Source organism: Cataglyphis hispanica, chromosome 10 (assembly GCF_021464435.1).
Source record: "Cataglyphis hispanica isolate Lineage 1 chromosome 10, ULB_Chis1_1.0, whole genome shotgun sequence".
NCBI classification, from domain to species: Eukaryota; Metazoa; Arthropoda; class Insecta; order Hymenoptera; family Formicidae; genus Cataglyphis; species Cataglyphis hispanica.
Genome location: NC_065963.1, coordinates 1,044,350 through 1,067,875, shown reverse-complemented (window position 1 = coordinate 1,067,875; position 23,526 = coordinate 1,044,350). Strand labels below are relative to the sequence as shown.

The 23,526-nt window shown below is 48.1% G+C and overlaps 3 protein-coding genes and 1 pseudogene across 3 annotated transcripts; 1 reads left to right on the top strand and 3 right to left on the bottom strand.

Annotated features, from left to right (window-relative positions):
• Positions 1-768: 768 nt before the first annotated feature.
• Positions 769-1,812, bottom strand: LOC126852478 (uncharacterized). The gene has a single exon (XM_050597317.1). The coding sequence runs from the start codon at positions 1,810-1,812 to the stop codon at positions 769-771; it is 1,044 nt and encodes a 347-aa protein (XP_050453274.1).
• Positions 1,813-4,071: 2,259 nt separating this feature from the next.
• Positions 4,072-4,982, top strand: LOC126852477 (uncharacterized). The gene is made up of 2 exons (XM_050597316.1): positions 4,072-4,251; positions 4,350-4,982. Exons 1-2 carry the CDS (start codon positions 4,072-4,074, stop codon positions 4,980-4,982), a joined length of 813 nt encoding a protein of 270 aa, XP_050453273.1.
• A 2,158-nt stretch (positions 4,983-7,140) lies between these two features.
• LOC126852476 (uncharacterized) lies at positions 7,141-8,441 on the bottom strand (annotated as a pseudogene).
• Positions 8,442-17,072: 8,631 nt separating this feature from the next.
• On the bottom strand, positions 17,073-18,218 carry LOC126852475 (uncharacterized). Its single transcript, XM_050597314.1, has one exon. It carries the CDS (start codon positions 18,216-18,218, stop codon positions 17,073-17,075), a length of 1,146 nt encoding a protein of 381 aa, XP_050453271.1.
• Between the last annotated feature and the right edge of the window lie 5,308 nt (positions 18,219-23,526).

The window sequence follows — 23,526 nt, the reverse complement described above, 5'->3', positions numbered from 1 at the left end:
AGTCGTGTAATTTACATACGTTCTCCAACGCACAATTTTTAGCGTGATATCCACAGCGAAGGGCCCGCGAAACGTTCAATGTTTCCAGTCGATTGATGTCATCGAAGTCGGCATCGATGGTCTCGACGATGACATCGCGATCCTCGGCATTTTCTAGGATCTCGATGAGTCACTTCTTCTTCTCGTAGCCCTTTACGTATACACGTACCATGAAATCGGGGCTAGTTCCACAGCAAACAGCATCTCGAACGAGTCTCTTCATTGATCCATAATTAACATGTCCACCATTCCACTTTAATTGATGGTAATTTGCGATTAACCAACAAGCTTGTGTTTTTTCCGCTTTCGTTAGTAAATTCCACGACATCGGCGCGCGGAAAATGTGATGCGTTAACTCTTTGCCGTTTTTCAATATAGCGATCTCTTTCGCAATAAATTTTTCATTAACAATAAAACCTTGGAGGTCGGCAAAGATCGGTGTGTCCATCTTCGTTGCGAGTCGAAGTTAGAATACTCGCTTCTCTAAATTTCCTCCTTTTAAGCATTTCATTCTTCCTCCATATTTTTTTATTTATCGCTGTACTAGATTATTCTACACGATTCTGCGTACAACGTTGGTGAGCGGATTATACTCTACCACTCGATCGTGAATAATGAGACAGTAGGCTGTGGTATTAGAGGAGACGTTCTCCTTGCAGTCGAATTCTATACGAACGTCCACGGTGGCGCTCTTAATAGATTCGTTTTGTCAAGAACAATCGATGACTACTATCGGACCGAACGTTTTAAATTTAGCCAAATTAAAGAGAGCGCTTCGTCTTTATCGTCGCATCCGTAATACGTTTTTCGAAATTTCGAGTACATGTTGTATAGTACCGCGATTTTATTTTTTTCGAAATTTAGATTCATATCATCGTAAAGATAAAAATCGGAATTAAGATACAATTTGACATTAGTTAGTTTACAATCGTCGAATATAGAGGAATCCTGAGGTAGAACGTTCTTCCTTCCGGATTGCAGCACGAAGATAACGTATCGCGGTTTCTCGAGCTGGGTTGCCGCTTTGACAGCCCAGGAGTGTTTGGTCGTGCTCTGCAGAAGCGGAAACTCGTAAAGATCCCACGAACGAAAAGCGACGCTCAGATATCTTCCGCTATCTAATGTGCGCAATAACGCTAATTTATTAACATCGTTTAACACTACGTGAGGCATTTGCCATTGTATCTTTAATAGAACGATCTTAGGTTCGTGCGATTCACGCGATACGAGACAATTGTGATCATTGCGCGCTCGTATCAAGATAAGTTCGTGTCGCGCGTTAATCACGACGCGCTTGAAATCCTCGCAGAAACCTAGCAACACGCTGAGAGGTACGTAAAAGTTAAAATCGTCGATCGCATGACTCTTCGCCGCGAAGTCCCATCCGGCGTTCTGCAATATACTGCTTCTTTCGACCGTCAACGACGCGTAATTCTTGATCGTGCTCGTTATTCCGACGTTTCTGCTTCGATCGATCTCCACCCCATCGAGCTCGTAGCGAATTTCCTCGAACATAAACGCGGCGCAATTGTTCACTAGTCTCGTCGAGCTTTCGCCCTCCGCGCCGGATGGTTTCTTCGACTCGAGTCTGCCCTCGATGTAGAGGAAACTCTCGCAAGGTAACGTGTACAGATCCTGTTGTTGTATAGGAATTCGTATCTCATCGCTATTTCCAAATGTGGTATTAGCGTAAGGGTTGTACGTGTGAGTTTCGATCTTCACGATGCGATCGTCGAAGATCGGTTCTCCGGCGATACTCAAGATGTCGCTCATTTTCACTTTCACGCGTAAGCCGTTTTCGGAACGACGAAACCCAGGGAGCGCAGAAAAGTCGCGTTAGCGACGGTTAATCTTCCGTCTCTCCTTCCCTTCCTTCTCTTCGCGTCTAGGGACGACGCTACGGTGACGATGGGCGCGCTTCTCGCGTTCGACTCGTTCACGACGAGCATCGCGCGCTATCGCTGTCTATCTTCTTCGTCGCGCGTGCAGACGAATCGTTATCTCCTCACCTCGAAAATCGATCGACTTTCCGTTCTGGTCCACGACGCGCACGGTTATATCGGTTATGATTTGCGCGATGATCGGGAGGTAAATGATTCACGCGGGAACTTCCGACACTTTATATCCAGGCGGAACGTTGGGCGCGAACTCGTGTATGGTGTGGACGGATTTGTCATTGTGATACGCCCCTGTTGTGACGTTGCACTCTACGCGAATAACATTAACGGCCATTCACCAGTTTATCGGAGGCGTACCATTTATTCGGTTGTAATATACGAGACGAGAAACCTAATAACGAACCAATGTTGTTAGGTTTAGTAAAATTTACGCGATACGCGCATTTGATCTCGCTTCTCATGGTGTTATCGTTTCCGCGAAGCGCTATGACGCTCCTTTCGTCATTTTCGTCGAAAAGATCATCATCGCGGTCGTCGACATCGTATATGTAATCGTCATCCTCATCTCTCGTTTTCGGTTCTTCGCTCTCGTCTCGTCTTCGCTCCTCTTCTTTAGTTGGTCGTTTGCGACGAATCGCGGTTTTTAGATACGCGTTTATAGCATTTAACTCGTAAGATCCGACGGGAATCGCGATAACTTCATCGTTATCGTCAAAGTAAAATTTATTATTCGTAGAATTCACATTCGGTATCGTATTGTAAGTTTCGAAATTAGTGAGACCTAATTCGTAATCGCCATCGCTTAGATCCAAAGGTGGGAAATAACTCGCCTTGAGATCGCTGCTTCGTCCGGATAGCGTGAGAGTCAGAGACATGATCGATGAGCGCGAGCGAACTGCCTTCCATCGACGAACGATTCGATATTATAACCGAAAATTTTTCCAATCGATCTCTCGAAGAAATCTCAGGCACAATTGTCCGCAGATACTCTGATCGCTCGTTTGTTGAGATTCACGATTGTATCGAATAGTCGTATCGCGTCCGAGATATCGTTCGAGTTCGCGCGGCGGACGAAGATTGCCGAAGCTGTCGTAGTAGATCGCGTCGTCGCCCTTTTTCGCGTACGCCACTCAATGAGTGCTCGGTTTCGACGCGTCGTCTAAATTAACGATACCGCTTTCATTACGGCGCACTCGCATCGGAAGAGCGTCGCGCATAAACACGCCTCTAAAGTGAGGCACGCGCGAGAGTTCGGCATAGCTCTGAAGAAACGCGACAATGATGGAAGACTACGTCCGGCTATCGAATCCTTGCGAAATTACGTGCGCGATAACGCGCTGTGCGCGAGTTCCGCCGACGAGTACGACGCTAAAGGGCGCAAGATAAGACGCTTGGCCTCGCTGAAGGAGGACACCGACACGACGAGCAAAAGTTACGTCGACCTCGCGTTACGCGCCGCTAGAAAGGACGAAATCGAGCATCGCGAGAACGCCGAGAAGATCGCGTCGCAATTGAGAAAGGACGCGGACGAAGCAGGACAAAGCATCGTGCTGTTGTTCACGAGATTAGCTCAGCTCGAAAGCGTTTTAAGTAAACGATTAGATGTCGCGGAGAGCTCCATTTCGAAGATCAAGACGAATGCCGACTCTTTGAAAAAACAGAGCGAAAATTTTGACAAGCGAATCGCGCAAAATTTCTCGAAAATAACTACGGCCGATTCGAAGATCAAGACGAACGCCGACTATCTGAAAAAACAGAGCGAAAATTTTGACAAGCAAATCGCGCAAAATTTCTCGAAAATAGCTACGGCCGAAAACATTTTAGATCAACGAGTAGACGCCGCGGTGAGAAACATTTCGAGGATCGAATCGAGTATCTCTGCGAAAAACGTAGAACTTAACAAAACGTTACAGAAACTGAACGAGAAATCGCAGATCGCGGCGAATTCCGTAGAGAGGATACAGAAGTTGGAAGAATCGATGTCGCGATTAGCGAAAGAATCGAACGAGTTGAACGAACGTATAAAGGATTTGGAGAAAATCGCGAGCTGATCCTCCGATAAAGCGAGCTCGATAACATCTCGAAACGCGAGAGGAAAAAGACTGTAAAAAGATGTTACTTCGATAAAGATAGAATGAGCGCCGAAAAACGAAGACTGGTGGAGGAGTTGCACGCGCCCGCGAGAAGAAACTTCCCGCGTCGCGGTGCGCGGGTACGACGACCTATGGCAGGCGGATATGGTCGAGATGCGTCCTTACGCGAGACTCAACAAAGGCCACAACTACATACTCACCGTTATCGACGCGTTGAGCAAGTACGCGTGGGCCGTACCGCTCAAAAGCAAGAGCGCTGGCGAGGTCGCCCGAGCCTAAGATAACGCGAGAATCTAAACGGTGTCCGAAAAATCTGCAGACCGATAAAGAAAAAGAATTCTACAACGCCGAGGTGCGAAAGTTCGCGGAGAAGCATAGGGTGAATCATTACTCGATGTACTCGGTGATGAAAGCGTCGATCGTCGAGAGATTCAATCGCACGCTTAAGAATTCCATGTGGAAGTATTTCACGTTAAACGGAACGTACAAGTGGATCGACGCGCTACCTCGTCTCGTGAAAGAGTACAACGCGCGAAAGCATCGCACTATCGGTATGAGACCCGTCGATGTGACTCCCGCGATCGCCGATAAACTTTTAAACACGGTATACAGCAATATAAAGATAGCCGCTCCCGCCAAATTTAAGCCGATCGATCCGGTACGCGTCAGCAAATTTAAGACGATCTTCGAGAAAGGTTTCACGCCCAATTGGACCACCGAGATATTTCGAATAACCAAGGTACAACGAACCAATCCAGTGACGTATCTATTAAAAGATTCGCGAAACGAACCGATCGCCAGAGGATTCTACGAACACGAGTTGCTTCGCGTCTCCGATGTATATTTCGTAGAGAAGGTGCTGCGTCGAAGGGGCGACAAGGTTTACGTGAAATTGTTGGGGATGGATGAAACGCACAATTCCTGGATGAACAAAGCAGCCATATTACGATAAAATGTATTTATTAATAAAATAATTGTATTTATTATACATTATATATTTATTACATAATTTAATAAAATTCTATGAACTAAAAAATAAAAATTATTACAGCGGTATTTTATAATGGTCCTACGGTAGAGTAGACGTCGTTCCGGGTACGACGTACCGCTTGTCGTCGTACGGACTAAGCGCGATCTTTGACTCTGATCGTGTACACCTCGTGTAACTTTGATCTTAAGCACGACTGCTCGCGCGTCATCTCGATATCTCGTTGCAAACAGCGCACGTAATCGTCGAACGTTATCGTTCTCGCGACGACGGCGCTCTTCACGCCTTTGATCTTCTTCGTCTCGCTTCTACCGTCTACTCGCAGCGCGTACATTTTTGCTCTAAGTCCGACAAATTCCGTCATAATCGCGCCATTATTCTCGTCTTTCATTAAACCCGGTACTCTTTTATTAACAAGAGGCATATCGTACACATTGTTCGTCGCGTAATCGCTCGTGTCGAATCTATCGATATCGCGCTTCATATCCTCGTACACGTCTTCGCACTCGACGCGATAGATAAGACTGTCCGTGTCGGTGTACATTATTTCGCACTTATCTCGATACAACGATAACATATACTCGTAATGAAATTCGTACAAACGAATCTTTGATATATCGAGGATACACATACCTACGTAGATCAGTTTGTAAAATTTAACTTCCAGTTTGCGCAATTCTACAGCTATTAAATCTTCCGCGAAGACGCTCCTACTATGAAAGTTAGGTTTAGCGATCATCGCTTCCGCGCCGTATCGCATCGGGTCACTAATCGAACGTCCGAGTGATTACGCACGTTCTCCATAGTTTTACCGAACACGGCGTTGTTCATTAATTTGTACAGATTTTTCTCGAACTTATTTTTAGCGCTAATTCGCAATCGCGTGTTCAGTTTGACGTATTCGCGCAACCACGAAGATTGCGCGAATTGTAATATTTTATGTATTTTCGTAACACGTAATCCGTGTTTAACACATTGTTGCAAGTTACGATAGTGCGTCACATAACGACGCTTATCGTACAGTGTGGCGAGGAGTTTGTCCTGCCGTTTTCCGGGCGGCTTATCGCGCGTCGGGCAAAACGGCAAGTCAGTGTGAGAGTCGTGAAGATTGGATGGATACGCAAGGTCGACTTCTAAAATATAATCGATAGGCGAATTCGACATCACGGACATTAAATCGATACTCGAAACGTCCTCGACCCATCGACAATTCTCGTAAGGCAACGATTGACACATCGCCCATCCGTATAAATTATTCACGTCGAAATACATAAGATACGACGATATTTCCAAAGGATTATACGACTGTAAGTATTTGTTATTAGCGCGCGCGTATCTATTGAAACATTGACTCAGCCCGCCGCGTATTCCGCGTTCCACAAATATCACCATATCGATGTCGGTTAAAAGCTCGAATCAAACGCCTATGTACTTTAACATAGCGTCTCACGTATATCCGGGTAAGGTGTAATAATGCGCGGGATCTAAACCGTAACTCCTCATACTCGCGTCACGAAAATTTTCGAAGATATCAGCTAATAAAAGAACGTCGGTTTTTAAATACAGATCGCTATATTCGCCCAGCGTCTAGATGCGAAATCGCTCCCAGACTTTTATCGCTCGCTCGTAATCGCTACCGGATACGATATCGCTGGTCAACGAACTGTAGAACGCCTCGCGTGGTGGTAAACGAGTCTCGCGCAACTTATCGATATCGTCGACGTACTCGTACGGAAATACACCTTTTCGCGTGAGAAGCTCAAAATCGGCGTAGACGAGATCGGGAAATTCCGACCGCGCGATCTTTAACTCGCTCTTATCGAGATAAGACGCCAATTTTTTGAGACGCACTAAGAAATTTAAAAGAATCCACGAAACGCAACTTCACGCGTCTTCCGCGCGCGAACTATCCTCCCTCGTCCGACGCTTCATCGACGCTCTTCGCGAAAGAGACGTACGTTTCCTTCGTTAGCATTAACAGCTCGACGCTTCCAGGAAAAGCGTTAGCCACGTCTCTAATGATAAAATGCGCGTTGTAGCCCGATAAATTGTGAAAGAATATAAGAATAACGTAAGTCTCCTTATAATTTAGATTGCAACTAAAATGCGCGGGACCGCCCGGTCAAATGACAGTGAGGACGCGAACGTCCTCCAACTCGAACGGTCTCTCGCACACGTGACAGTTCGTCGCGTCGCGGAATCTCTCCCGTTCGTCCGTCGTGAGAGGCGTCATAGGCGCGATAGCGTTCAGAATGTCTCTCGCGAGAAGCGCTAGATCTCGCAGTTCCAGAATAAACCACGACACGCAGTTCTCGCCGCAATGCGATCTGTACATCGATCTAGTGTCGTCGAACGCGCATCGCGCGTAATATCTCATGCTGTGAGCCTTATGACGTTGAACGATGAACGTATTCGGCGTTCTTCTCTGCTCCTTCCTCTCCAGCGCGCATTCCAAATCAGCATACACCACGAACGGAACTCGCTCCTTTCTCTCGTAATTGTTAAAATTTAACCATTTGTCCTCTTCGGTCGGAAGAACGATAGCGCACTCGTTCATTCTCTAGCAATTCTCGCTATGAGCCGATAACTTATCGCTCGTCCGAAAATAGTGCATGCATCTGCGAAATATTTATTATATAATATTATATAATATTTATTATATAGTATATTCATTATATAGTGCGTTATTAACAAACTTTTTAGTTCGTACTCACCGATCGCATATATGCGTTTTATGTCGCCGAGCGCTCAATTGCGAGCCGACGAGACGGGACAGATTCTTAATCCACGCGAAGTGCGTCGCGTTACCTCGTCGCGTCGCGTCGCTAAGATACAACAAATTAACGTGTCTCTCCCTCTTGCTATTGGTAAGACGCAGAGGAACTATATCTCTTTTCTCATCCTTCTTATTCTTCTTATCACGAATGGTATATACGTTAATAGATATATCGTTGAGACGCTCAAACCTGGCGATTCAAATTCATAGGAAATTCGACATCTTCCAGATTCAATACCGCTGTATAGTGAGGGTACCGCGAACTTCTCTCCGCGTGCTTTTTGACCGGGTATAGAGCAGCGACTACCGCCCACGCGAAACACGCATCGTCCGTAGATCGCACGCTAATCACAGCTTTTTTCAACTTAATCTCTCGCGGAATTTCGACATAACATCCGGCGCGCATAGGATTATCTGTTCACGTTCACCGTTAGATTCAATATTCGCGATAACGCCCATCTGCTATCGCGCTCTTGAAACTCTTCCAACGACGCTAAAATCGCATCGACTATATGCTTCCCGTACCACTCTCGCAAATCGGACGTAGGCAGAAGCGGATGATTCTTCGTGACAATAGTCTTAACAGCGATCTTGTCGCCCGAGACGAACTCTCCATTGAACGCGGTATTGACTTTGACGCTGTAGTATCTAATAACATCGCCCATAACATCGCGTACTCGATCGAGCACCATGTCTCTAGCAACCTCGAGAAACCGCAATGGTTCGATCTAATCGAGATTGATAACGGCGCCAGTTAAAACGCGCCTAACGAAAGCCGTCTCGATCTCGGACCACGAGAGTCCCTCGTGCCTCTCGCCGCCACCCGAGCGCTCGAAACGTCTACACAGATCGTCTCTCGCGCCCGTCAATCGAACGATTCGAGCGATCAGAGAGTTGATCGTCCCGGTGAATCTTCCTCGACGCTCCTCTCGACACTTCTCTCGCAGAGACTCGAGACGCTCGTCGCATCGTCGCGCCCACGCGAGATACGCGTCCGTCGTCGCGACGATCCGCGCGTTATTGAAAAGATCGCTCTCTTCCGTTTCTCTATCCATTTATCGTTAGATACACAGATTCTTTAATAATAAATCGTGTATCTTCCTTAAACTCTTCGAGATGAACACGATACTCTTAATTCGCGTATTAATCACTCTTCCGGCTAGCCTCGTCAAAGCGCTCGACGCTTCGAAAAAGTTTTCCACGATTCCTCGATTCATTAGTCGTTCCTCAATGTACGCAGAATCTTCCTACAAACGAACTACGTTTCCCCTGTCTCGTACTCCTCGATGTAAAACAAGGCTCTCGTCTCGCAGTCGCTACACCAATATCTCAACACGTCGAAGATCTCGTCGATGAGATTCCTCCCCCGCACCGCCGACCGTTACCTCCGTCAAGTGCGTCGACATGCTTCTGACGTAACTCGGTCGGTGCGCGCAATCCGCGCAATATCTCTCCTCCTCCTCGATATATCTCCCATTATCGAACAGGCAACCGAATTGATAGTAGCAACGACGTGATTTTTTTCACAAGAAAAATCCGGAACGCCGTACCGCCACTTCCAGTTGCGATAAAGCAGATAGCGATCGGCTCCGACGTCCGCAAAGGGTTCGTCGAACCGCGCCTCGCTCGCCTCTCGCACGAATTCTTCCGTGAAATTGATCTCCTCCGCGCAATATAAAGAGTCCTCTATATAATTTTTACGTAGTTCTTCCTTTAAACAAGTTGGAATTTCCAAAATCTGTATATCATCGATACTCTTAATATGAGTATTAACCACTCTTCCGGCTAGTATCGTCAAAGCGCTAGGTACGCGCTTCATCGCGACATTCCGAAGAAATATCCTCGAACTAATATTTCGCGATAGTGACATCCTTTTATAACGACGAGAACAATGGAAAAAGAGCGCATCTCGATTAATCGCGCCGGATAACTCCGTCGCCGGACGCTCCACGGCTCCCCTAATCGCGAAACGACGAAAAAATTCGAACGAAACCATTATCTCCGCTCCTTAAAGCTCACCGGACGCCGTGACGCTATTTATAAATCGCGCGCTCGAAGCGGCGTCGATAAAAAAAACGCTATTAACGCATCGCGCTCTAAGCGGCGCCGATAAGGAAACCGCGGCTCGTCTTCCGAAAATCCCTCCTCGCCCCTCCGCGCCCCCACGCCTACGACCGCGCGCACGCCTCCCCGCCGCCCCACGCCTCCCTTGCCATACGTACCCCCCCCTGTCCTTCCGCCGTGCCGTCACTCCTCCCCTGAGATATCTTTCTATCTTACTTTATCATATATCTTTCTCTCTTATTCACCTGGTTCTTAAGAAGCAAGTGGCTAGAAGCGGCCTATATTTCCTACTCTTTACAATATGTATTGTGTTGCCGCTCCGCGCGCGTCCGCCGGACTCTTCCTGATCTTCGCTGAGCGCAGGATGCGTGACCGCGCCAGTCTAAAATCGCGAGAGCCATATTGAAATCTCCAGAAGGCTATTAATTGTTTGACTTAATTACGTTATTTTAATTTTATATTCTTTCCGTTTGATGTTATACTATGGGAGCATTACCGGAGGAGAGAGAAGGCGGCCGAGAAGAAAACAATCTAAGACAGCTCTGAAGAGGCGACCTTCGAGAGAACGTGAGAGCTTGAGGAAGTAAATCAACAATCGAATTTCGAGGAGTGCGAAACGACGAGGGGATCCTCGCGCCATAATGCAGGATCGTGCGGAATCATCTCCCCGAAGGATCAAGGACAAGCTCCGTCGCCGCGAGGCGCGACAAGCGAAAAAGTGACCGGAGAGGGCTGCAGCCGTGATCTCGAGAGCGACATCCGTTCGAGATCCTACGATGATCCTTTAAGCGAGATTAGACAATATCGATCGCGATGCTGGAGATGCGCCCCGGTGCAATCATGAGCATGTCGCCCGATGGCTGCCTAGCGCGTTATCACGGGATTGATCGCAATAACGCACCCCGAGTGCGCATTTCCGGTTGGCCCTGCGTTACCGATTCTAGATCGCGACGATCCCAGGTCAGACGGCATGGGTATTCAAGTGAATAAAACATTTAGTATTGTCCGCGAATAACCGACATCTATTGAATGGGCGGTTGGGCGGAGAGAGATTTTATTCTCCGATTCCTGAGGACAAGAGGCCATTGTCGTACCGGTGAGATTACCCCGCAAAATAATCGCCACGCGTGATCGCGATCGGAATCGGTCGTTCTGCCGTCGTGGCCGCGATTTCGTGTTATTTTCGCGTTCGTGCTAAGCTCGAAATTTTGGTGTTTTTAGCGTCGTCATTAGCTTAATTACTATTGCGACACAGCCACATCGACAAGCGATTCGAGCCCCGAGGCTTCTAAAATATTGGTTTCCGTGGATTAAGACAATATTTCGCGTTTAATACTGCATGTATCGTCCCTCTGGAAATTCGGGATTCCAAGTACGGCTTAATTCGGCGTTCGCATAGATTTTCGCCCGTTTAGCATCTAAGATATGTATGCGTGATTTGTCCACTGTCGAGTGTGAGTGTTACGCGCTATATTTGTTTTTATTTTGTTAATCGAACTGTATGCTTTTGTATGTGTGAGTGATAGCGTGATCTCGCGATTTATACGAAATATTGTATAAGGCATTGTAACGGTCGGATTTTCCCGAGCGCTGTTTCTGGATAGCTCGGCCGGGATCAGGGCTCGGAAAGGTATAGCAAGTACCGTAGCCGGGTGTAAAATAAATAATGTGTTTATTGACGTATGAATGTATGTACAACGTATGAGTGGGCGTGTATAAAATATAAATGTATACGTATGCAATGGGTGTCGGATGCGTGTATGTGGTATAGCGTATGACTGTGCGTATAGATGACGTATGGTTGTGCGCGTATACAATGTGGGTCGGATGTGTATCTAATATATAACGTATGGATGCGTGTATATTACGGATGACCGGGAGTGACGCGCGCGTGCGTGTCCGTCGGTCAGGCGGAACGGCGGATGCACGGCGGTGGTGCGATTTCGGTGCGTGATGCGCTCGAGTGCACGCGGTAGGGCACTCGTGAACGGCGCGATCGTACGCGGTAAATCGAACGGTCGCGTGCGATTATCGATACTCGGCGTCGATGGGTGGTAGCACCTGTCGGCCGGGTAATTGTAATGGCGCGCGGTAATGCCTACGCGAGGGGCGGGAGCCTCGCGTCTTAGCGAATCGTGTGTTGCCAAATTCGGTGCGTAGGGCGGTCTCACGGCCCTACGCGCGCGGATTCCGTCGCCGTATAAATGGCGAGTCTCTGGCGGATTTATGCCGGCGCGCGAAATACTTCGCGATAGTTATTCCGGATTTGCAAGGATGGGTTCCAGCGGATCAGGAGCGTTCGGCCGACGGGAATATCCGTTGGTGGCGGGTAATTTCCCACCGCTTGAGTAGTTGCCGGACGTTCGGTATTTTGTTAGGAGCGCTTACTTTTGGCGAGATGCTGGGAAAGCCCAGCAGAGGCAGAGTACTCCCAACCTCGATCTTGCGAGTAAGCGTCTAGGTCTCTGGATTGCTCAGAGCGTCTTGTCGACTTCAGAGCGCGGATGAGATTCTGTCTTTTTAGCCGGTGGAGCGCCTTTTTATACCCGGTGTCGGCGGTATCACGTCGGCGCGATAATTGTTTATCCAACAATTCGGTTGAGCCCGACCGCGGCTCGGGAAGTTTCGGAAACGGTCGGAGCGGTTTCCCGAGCGCGCGAGTCGACGGTACGGTGTGCCGACCCGGTTATAAAAGTAAACAAATATTATTACATATTTATTTTCGCTCACCGCTTTAAAATATAATAGGGCGTGTAGCGCCTTCGCTCAAATGGTCCCTTGACTGGTGAGCGTGGGACGGCGGTTGGTTCGCGGCGTCCGGCGGGTGGACGGCCGCGTAATGATGGTCGTATCGTTACAGCATTGCGAGCTATATTTGCGAGTCGTATGCTTCGTGGTTGCACTGGATACATGTGGGTGGCGTTCTGCTTGTTACAATAAGGAGCTAAATATTCTCGATCAGAGAGGGTCCGATGATCGATTCTGTCTAATTCCGCTCGGGCAAAGGCCTGACCAATCATTAATTACGAACTTTACCATTTCCGCGATGCAAAAGCATCGCTACTCAGTCTCGATTCCGCGAATTTACCGTCGAATACTCGCGTGATTCATATAGTACATTATTGTCAATCCATATGTCAATCCACTCATGCATTCAAAATTAATAAATCTGTTATCTTTTTGTTTAATCACACATATCTAGTATTTTTTTTTGCGTGTTCGTCGCTTTGTATTTGTCGCCTCTTGCCTCATTATCGCGTTATTTCAACATATGCCCTGCCCCTCTACCGTTAGGTGAGCTAGTCCGCCAGTGACAAAATCTATTCCTTTCTTTCGCGTCTTTCAAGTCTAGCGACTTGATACGTGAAAGACTGTATCAGGCGCCCAAAATAAATCGTCGCGAATTCTAAGATTCTGTCACGGCACGCGCGGAACTCCTTCCATTCCTTGTTGACGCGCGTATATTTTTCTCTCTCACCGTATTTTTGGCAACGATCCTTTCCCCACATCTCCCGTACGACAAATTTTACTCCCGTTCGTCGGCGCAACCTAACACACGCGCGACGGAGAGATCGCGACGGCAGACGCGCGCAGCGTTCGACTATTCGCAGAGGGAAAAGTCGTCGCAGTATATATATATATATATATACATATATATATATATATATATATATATGTGTGTGTGTGTGTGTGTGTGTGTGTGTGTGTGTGTGTGTGTGTGTGTGTGTGTGTATATGTATATATATGCTACAATATCATAATACGATTAAGATTTCTTTGCATAGTATATCCTACAAGACATATAATTTGAAAAAAAATTTTTGTGTAATTTATTTACATTTTATGTAAGTTTGTTTTATACGCGCGCCCCGACTTAGAGTTTACAAAAAAATTTTCTTTCAAATTTACATCCTGTAAGATATACTTTGTAAATCAAAAGAATTCTAATTGCACTTAACATTAACAATATGATTTGATATTATAGTATATAACACCTTTAATAAACTCTAAAGTAATGTAATTTGTGATATACTATTTGTGCGCGAAAATTATGTGTGAACGTGCGAGCGAGCATGCTCCGAAAAGACAAGCGCGAAATGAGACGGCCGACGGACAAACACACCCGCGAGTATCGAGACTCGATTAATTCTACGTCGAATATGTTATGTACACTGCTTATAAGATTAATTGTACGTGTCATACAACTACAATTCGCGGCGGACGAACAGCGATAAATCGTCTGTCTCGAAATAACTCCGGTAGTCATTGAAATATGCGAGTATTTCTCCACGAAAATGAATTTCTATTATCACTCGAATAGCGTGTACGCGTCGATTGTTTTTAGCGGACTGCCCCGAGCTCGGTTGTCGGCTCGCTTTTATCAGGTCATCGCCTTTTCGAAGGATCCAGAAGGTTCTCGAAATTCGCTCATTTCCGCCGACAGTTTTTCTGTGACTTGTTTGTCACAACTTCATCTGAGATCCTTCGAGAAGGGCGACGATGTTTGTTGTTGGCGCGCGTTTTCGCTCGGTCGCAGAAACGCCGCCTCGCATCGCGCGCGCGGCGATGACGCGGTCGCGCGGCAACAACATGCGAAGTTCGAGATTGCTGCAATCTCGAACATCCCGCCCGCCTCGCCGGGATTCCGGCGAAAGAGCGCCCTTGGTTAGCCAAGAGAGGCATTGCTTCCGCGATGCGCGGGTTTGTCTTCTCGCTCGTCGAAGCGGCTCTCCGGCAAGAGGACGATTTTGGCGATAGGACGCGTCAGCTCTGAAGTGGCAGTGCAGATGGTGACCACACGGATTCTCCCGTCGTCTCCCGAGTGCACGCTGATGATCCGGGTGAGAAGCCATCGTGTTGGCAGCGTGTTGTCGCTCCGGATGAGTCGCCCGACGCGGATCTCGCTGTTGGAGGCCAACCATTTGGTCCGCTGGGAGAGCGAGTGGAGGTACTCCTGCGACCATCTGCTCCAAAAATGATCGCGCATTTTTTGAATTAGTTGCCAGCGCGAGAGTCGGCCGATTGGAGCGTCCAGGAGATGCGGCTCTGGGATGGCATTGAGGGCTCCCACGAGGAAGTGTCCTGGAGTCAAGGCCGCCACGTCGTCCGGAGTGTCCGTTAGTGCTTGCAGCGGCCTCGAGTTCATGCAGGCCTCAATCTGCGTGAGGAGGGTGCTCATCTCCTCATAGGTGAGCGTTGACTCTCCCAGCATTCTCCGGAGGTGATGTTTGAGCGATTTCACTGCTGCTTCCCACAGGCCGCCAAAGTGAGGAGCTGAAGGTGAGTTAAAGTTCCACTGGATGCGGTCGTTGGCCAGCTGATCGGCGATTTGGCGCTGCGCAGGGTTGCTTGCGGCGAAAAAGACTCGGAGCTGCGCGTCGGCTCCGACAAAGTTTGTGCCGCAGTCGCTATGGAGACTGCGATACAGCCCGCGCCGCGCTGTGAACCTCCTCAATGCGGCCAGGAAGGTGTCGGCCGAGTAGTCGGACACAACCTCGAGGTGCACGGCCTTCGTGCTAAGGCACACAAAGACCGCGACAAAAGCCTTGTACGAGCGGTGTCCGCAACCTTTCGTCGTGCGCAACTGGATGGGGCCAGCGTAATCTACGCCGGTGCGCAGGAATGGCCGGCTTGCAGGAGTGACGCGGAACCGTGGTAGGTCTCCCATGAGCTGCTGCTGCGTGGCCGCCCGCCAGCGGATACAGATGACGCACCGCTGGATCATGGCCTTCACCAGTTGCCGTCCTCGAGGGATCCAGTAGCGCTGCCTGATGGACCCGAGGGTGCGCTGCACGCCTCCGTGCATGATTCGCCGGTGACACGCCCTCGACGATGAGCTGCGTGAAATGAGATGAGCTGGGCAGGATCATCGGGTGCCTCTCATCATACGCCAGGAGGGCGTGCTCCGCCAGCCAACCCTCAAGATGCCTAGGAGATCTGTAAACGGAGTGAGCTTTAAGAAACTGTTTTTGCTCGGCAATGACGCTCCCCGCGTTCTTAACTCCTCCTTGTATGCTGCAGCCTGCACCACCCGAATCCATGCCACGCGAGCGTCGTCGCATTCGGAGGCTGACAGGTGTCCTTGGCCGAGAGCAGGCTAGTTGCGATGGGCGGCGGATGCTTGGCCGGAAGCACGCGCCTCTATCGCCGGCACCACGCGGTCACTCGCAACAGGCGATTCAGCGAGGAGAAACGCTTCAGCTCTTCCGGTTCGGTCACCTCTGGCAACGGCGCAGCGGCAGCGTGCGCTCTGACGCGCTCCTCCGGCTAGTCACCGATGGGCTCTTTCTCCCGTGATGACGGCCACGACGTTGGGTCCTTCGAAAGCCAGGGCGGACCCCTCCACCAGAGTGAATGGCTGACCAATTCGCTCGGGGAGATTCCCCGCGATGCACAGTCGGCGGGGTTCTCCGTCCCCGGGAGATGGTGCCAGTGTGCTCCCGGCAAGGCCGTCTGAATCTCGGCAACGCGATTCGCGACGTACACCTTCCAGCGTGAGGGGTGGCCGCGGATCCAGCCTAATGCGACCGTCGAGTCAGTCCACAGATGGATGGGCGCGTCTCCTGTGCCGAGAGCCTGGTGGAGGTGCGCCACTAGCCTAGCGAGCAACGAAACCGCGCAGAGCTCCAAGCGAGGTAGTGACACCGTCCTCAACGGCGCTACCTTAGTCTTTGCTGAAACAAGAACAACTTTGATTTCTCCTTGGCGGGTTTCCGTCCTCGCGTAGACAACGGCGGCGTAGGCCCGCTCGGATGCGTCCGCAAAGCCATGCAGCTCGACTCGGGCGTCTGCTTCGCTGATGGGCACGCGTCGCTGGAATTTCCTCCAGACGAGGGAGGTCCGCTTGGAACCTGCTCCATTGTTGCGCGTTGGCCTTGTCCAATGGAGTGTCCCAGTCCAAGCCTTGCAGCCACGTGGACTGAAACTGGATCTTTGCCCGTATGATGGTCGGAGCCAGCCAGCCCAGTGGATTGAAGAGGCGGGCGAGAGGACGGACCGCTTCGTGTAAGTTGACACCTTGGTGGACCGAGTGGAGAAGAAAAAGCAGTCCCCGCTCGGGTGCCAGTGGAGGCTGAAAGTAGCGTGACTCTCCTGCGGCGTCCATGACAGCAAGTCACGTTATGTCCGATGCTCCGGCGCAATGCGCTCTAGTAGGCGAGGATCGTTGGCCGACCACTTCCTCAGCGGAAACCCGCCCGCCGTGCACAGCTCCATTAGCTGCCGCTGGAGATCCATGGCTTCCTCGAGGGTGCGCCCGTGAGGATGTCGTCCACGTAGACATCCCGGCGCAGCGCCGCTGATCCATGGGGGAAGTGGGCCTCCTCGTCGTCGGCGAATTGTCGCAGAGAGCGCACCGCCAGGAACGGAGCGCAGGCCAGTCCGTACGTCACGGTGTTGAATTCCAAGGTCTGCGGAGCAGTCTGGTCCTCGTAGCGCCACAGAATTCTCTGAAGATGTCGATCCTCCGGGGCGACGAGAATCTGGCGATACATCTTCTCGATGTCGCTCGCCAGCACGAAGTGATGGACTCGCCACCGCAGCAAAACGTCTTCCAAGACGGGCAACAGATTGGGGCCCATCTTGAGATGCCTGTTGAAGCTGGCTCCTGAAGGAACCGTAGACGAGCCATTAAAAACGACTCGAATCTTGGCCGAGCTCCCCTTGCGCATCACGCCGTGGTGAGGCAGGTAGCAATCGGCCAGTCCTGCAGCGCCGTTAGGCTGGGCAGGGGACATGTGCCCCAGGACTTCATACTTCCGCATGAAGTCGTTATACAGCTGCTTCAACTGATTATATCGGGCGAATCTGCGCTCCATGTGCCCGAGCAGGCGGGCTGCGGTGCGCTTCGTTCCCGCGAGGTCTGGGAGCGGCAGCCTGAGAGGCAGACGCACGACAAAGCGGCCGCTGGCGTCTCGCGAATGTGTTCGGACGAAGTGGTCCTCAGCTTCCTGCTCGTTCGTGGTGGGTGGAATAGTCTTGGCCACGACCTCCTCCTGTCGCCAGAATTCCTGCACCAAGCTGTGAAGGTCGTCGTCGCTGCAACAGTGGTGAGTTTGGGCAGATCGGGTTGCGGCTGAAATGCCGATGGAACTCGACAAAATCCAACCCAGCGTTGTCCTCTGGGCCACAGGTTGCCGACGTCTTCCACGTCGAAGACCGGGTTGCAAAATAGCTACGCACACATCCGCACCGAGGAGAAGTTCTACCGGGTCGGCTGCGAAGAAGTCCGGGTCGGCGAGTTCGATGCCGTCGATGTGCGGCCACATGTTGCGACTCACTCGGATGCCACCATTGTAGAGCGTCAGGTGTCTGAGGATGAGCGCCGAAACCCGCAACGGCGGACCGTCGCGCAGCGGCATGAGCGCGAGCTCGACTCCCGTGCGCCTGTAGGTTGACCGCCAATGCCGACAATGGATGTCGAGGCAGGAGTCCGGGCCAATTGCAGTCGCTGGACCAATGACTCGGTGATGATTGATACCTCGGATCTTTGGTCGATGAGGGCTCGAGCGGTGTGAAGAACGCCAAACTTGTCGGTCACGCGGACGCGCGTGGTCGCGAGAAGCACTGCCGACACGGCTTTCGCAAGTCGGTTCGCGGAAAGCGATGATTTGGCGACTTCGGTGGACTTGCATGCGTCGTGAAGCGTCGAGTGATGACGCGCATCGCACATCGAGCACGTCTTCTTCGACGAACAGTCACTTACTTTGTGCTTCCCGAGACAATTGAAGCACAACTGATGTCTCTACGTGCTACCGTCGCTTCGATGCCGTCTTGGCCTTGTCCGCGTCACAAAACATTATGTAATGTTCTTGGTGACACAAGGAGCATCGGCCGCGATTGCTTTCCGGTTTCCGCACATGATGCAGTCGCGAAGAACGTCCGGAAGTCGCGCCCGGTTTTGCGGCACTCGGTTTCGCCCAAGCCGGAAAACATTATTACATAATGTTTTGTGACGCGTACAAGGCCAAGACGGCATCGAAGCGACGGCAGCACGTAGAGAGACATCAGTTGTGCTTCAATTGTCTCGGGAAGCACAAAGTAACGACTCGACCATGTGCAGCCGTCGGTCGAGGAACTAAATCAACTCCGCGTACGACGGCGGATCCGTTGTATCACCTATCGCATTCTCCCATTTTCGGCGGGATCGGGAGTCCATGAGATCGACAACGAGATGGACAATCAAGTCCTCGCCGCTCGTTATCGGTCGACCGATGCTCTCGAGGGAGCCGATGCTCAAGACGCCGTAGTAAAAATTACGCAAATCTGTGCTCGACTCACCCTTTACCCGTTGAATCACCAGGAACCTCGCGATGTACAATTGCACGAGCAGGCGCTTGTATTCGTAATAGTCCGTGAGAGCCTTCCATGCGCGATCAAAATTCTCGCCTGTGGTGGGCAGATTGCGGATAAGAAGTTCCGCTTCTTCCTTCAGGCACATTTTGAGGTAGTGAAGTTTCTCGACGTTGGTAGCCGAGGCATCCTTCCCAATGAGGGAATGAAAGAGATCTCGGAACGACGGCCAGACCTCATACAACCCGGAGAACTGAGGAAGTTGTATCCTCGGCAAGGTCATTTGCGGCTGTGATGTTGGTGTGCCAGCAGCGGAAGCCTCGGTTCTCTCCGTGGATCTGAGACGGCGGAGCGCATCCAGGAACATGCCTTTCTGGGTGAGGTAAGCTTCCTCGGTTAGCGCTAGCATGTCCTTCTTGACGTAGTCGGTCTCGCGTAAGGCCTCCCAGGATGTGTCGAGCTTATAGTGGTTGAACTCGAATTTCGCCCAGTTGGCTTCCAGGGCTTGGAGTCGTGCTTCCACCAGCCCGATAGAAATATCGGCGGACCCCGACTTCCGCAAGTTCTCGTACGAGCGTGCAATACGCCCGTACAGCTCCAATTGTGTCCGTATGGTTGAGACCGTGTCTTTACTCATTTTTTATCTTTTAGGATGTGATGATCGAAGAAGCTCCGACGAAAATCACCACAGGCACTGCACTCACTACACCCACAGGCACCGGACAGCGAGATCCGGCTCGAAGGACAAGCAAATGTGCGCGAAAGTTATGTGTGAACGTGCGAGCGAGCATGCTCCGAAAAGACAAGCGCGAAATAAGACGGCCAACGGACAAACACACCCGCGAGTATCGAGACGCGATTAATTCTATGACGAACATGTTATGTACACTGCTTATAAGATTAATTGTACGTGTCATACAACTATAATTCGCGGCGGACGAATAGCGATAAATCGTCTGTCTCGGAATAACTCCGGTAGTCATTGAAATATACGAGTATTTCTCCACGAAAACGAATTTCTATTATCACTCGAATAGCGTGTACGCGTTCATTGCTTTTAGCGGATTGCCCCAAGCTCAGTTATCGGCTCGCTTTTATCAAGTCGTCGCCTTTTCGAAGGATCCAGAAGGTTCTCGAAATTCGCTCATTTCCGCCGACAGTTTTTCTGTGACTTGTTTGTCACAATTTCATCTGAGATCCTTCGAGAAGGGTGACGATGTTTGTTGTTGCCGCGCGTTTTCGCTCGGTCGCAGAAACGCTGCGTCGCATCGCGCGCGCGGCGATGACGCGGTCGCGCGGCAACAACAAGCGAAGTTCGAGATTGCTGCAATCTCGAACACTATTTAAAATTGAACTTATTTCGGAAATCATTTTGTTAATAAAAATTAAATGTGTTTTAATTTTAAGGAGAAAATCTGTTTAAAACACTTCTATAAAAATTGATTTTATGATATCTACTATTTCAAATTACAAATCTTTACAAACCGAATTACTTGTAAATATTTGGCCAGTTAATTATTGATTTTATTGAGTTTTTTTATTTTTAGAAAAAAAATTTTTTTTTAGTTATTTTTTAGAGATAAGTATCTTTTCAATTTTCTGTTGTGTACAAGGAATATTTTTTATGTACTTTTTTTTACCTTTGTGAAATTTTTTTATTGTGATCATATTGATAATTTATTGTATGTATGTATTGAAAATCTCTTCTACCTGTCACAGTGTGTACGTAACATGAATTTATCTTTCTGAATTTCTCCGTACTTTGTAAACATGCTGGATTACACAGGAATGAGATTGTTAACATTCTATTAATTCTTGGAGAGTGTCGTAATAATTATCGTGCAACAAAACGATTATATCGTAGACGTTTCCCTGGAGAAATTCAGAAAGATAAATTCACGTTACGTACACACTGTGACAGATAAAAGAGATTTTCAATACATACGTACAATAAACTATCAATAATATGATCAGTTGATTGAGAAAAAGAACTGAGAAATTTTTAATGATAAATTTCAAATAATTTTCAACATTTCTAGAAATTATTAAAATTTAAGAAAACTTCTGAGTATTCTGAGTTAGTAACTTTTTGAACCGGATTCTGAGTTATTATCTTTGTCAAATGTCTTATTTTTCTCACACTTTGAAAATGAGAGTTAAGGTACAATTCAAGGTCACCAAGTAGTGGCTTCCGATGACCTTGACAATTTTTATGGAGATGATTCTTTCGATATATCGCTATCATGGCAAGATAGTCTGGGAAATACGGGAGAGACATTTGACCTTTAGATGACCCCTAGAGTCAATTTGACTCCTTACAACTCTAATGTAAAATTTTTCGCTCTTTCAGAATCCGGGATCAAAAATAGGGGTTCCCATTTAAAAAACGAAAGTTGACCTTCAAATGACCTTGAAAATAACCTTTCATGTCAAATCCAAAGTCATTATTAGATAGCCCCCTTTGTTCCTTATAAGTTTTATCCGAGTCTTTTTCCTTCAAACGTTGGTCTTGAAAAGTTATGAGGGTGGAACTTTTAAAATGGGACATCTTGTATATATATATGTATATATATATATATATATATAGGATGCAGCAGTTACACAGATGTATAATGATTCTTTTAAAAAATTTATTAATAGACTTTTTAATAGAAACAATTAATGTTAATATATATTATATATTATTATATACTATGCGTATATTAAATATATTTTATACGTATATATATATATATATATATATATATATATATATATATATATATATTATATATATATATGAATTTTAATTTTTAATAATAATATATAAAATTCAATGCTATACTAGCAGATTAATTTTTTCTTTGGACATCTAATAAACCCAGATATAGATAATATTTCTAATTGGGCGCTTAAAGCAAGTCAATATTCAGCGCTAATGCAGCCAATATTTTCAGCGGTTTCGGTAGCCTCTATACGGCATCAGAGTAGCCAATTAATTTTTATAAAATTTTGAACCTGTAAAAAATAAAAAGGTTATAAGTACGTAATGATATAAAAGTATTACTTAAATTTTATTTAATTTAATTAGTTCTTACCTTTGACTGTTGTATTATGACTGTATTATGATAGTAGTATAGGGGCAACTATAGCGAGACAGGAATGTCCCCCCTTTTCCCCCTTGGCGCCAGCCCCCCGCTGTGATCCCTTCCCCCCCTGTCCCCCTGGGCAGGTACCAGAGAAAAAAAGAGTGAGGACTCGTGGACGTCCACGAGGCGATTTTTAATTATAAAATTTTTTTAAGAGTGGGGGGAGTCGTGGACGTGCACGAGGCAGTTTTTTTATTTTTTATTTTTTCCTGGGCTGGAAATACTCGGGCTGGAACCTGGGTCCTCTGCTTTTCTGGTCGGGGTCCTAGTGCGGTGGGCTAACTGAAATCTTACAAGAGTGAGAGTTAGATGGGGCATTTAAGCGAAGAGTAGGTCTCTCCGGCCCGGCGACCGAGCGCTCCGATTGGTTTGTCCTATAGTTGCCGTCTGTTTGATTGGTTCCGACGAGCTGGAAAAACGAGAGAGAAAATAGAGTGAGAGAGAGAGAGAAAGTCGACAAGATGTCCGAGGTGTCAGCAGCCGGTAAAATATCGGGCGCCGAAGACAGCGGAGATGTCCCATTGCATTCCCCTCCTCCTCCTCCTCCTCCTCCTCCTCCTTCTCCACAGCCCTGTGGAAAATCGAAAAATATCGCATGACATACGGCATCTCTCGCCTTCGACCGTCCTTACGGAAAAACTTCGAACTGCAGCGAGCGCGTCGCCCGTGTCTCTCCTTCTTGCTGAAAAAGAAAAATCGTCTAGTGCGGAATTATCTGATATCAAGGTATACAAACGAAATACGAAGCGTTCATGATCGGACATGATTGTCCACGCCGGTCGAGTCATGCAACGCAGGTAGACGCGATGTCGTCATCGGAGGCGATACGCTATCGGAGATTGAAAGAGCTATGGCGCCGCAGAGTCTAGGAAGGAAAGAAGGAAGGAGAGAAAAGGAAAAAATTGAACGTTTTCAGGTAATATTTAAAATTAATATTTTAATATTTACATTAAATTTAACATTTCTATTTACGCTACAGAAATGTTTTGTACAATTTTCTTACATTTAAATATAATATTTATAACATTTACAAAAAGATGTTAACTCTTAATGGATGGAAAATATGGGAATTCGTTGTTTTTTCAATTATTTAGCTGCATATTTTCCCCCTCTTTTCCTTATATTTCAGTATATAAGTAAGGCGAGAAAACGCGGAACTTTATTCATTTGAGTTTGCTCGAAATCTTCATTTCGGCTTCGGTACAAGTATTCGTCGTTGTTGTGACCAGTGTTCAACTAGTTCTCGGTA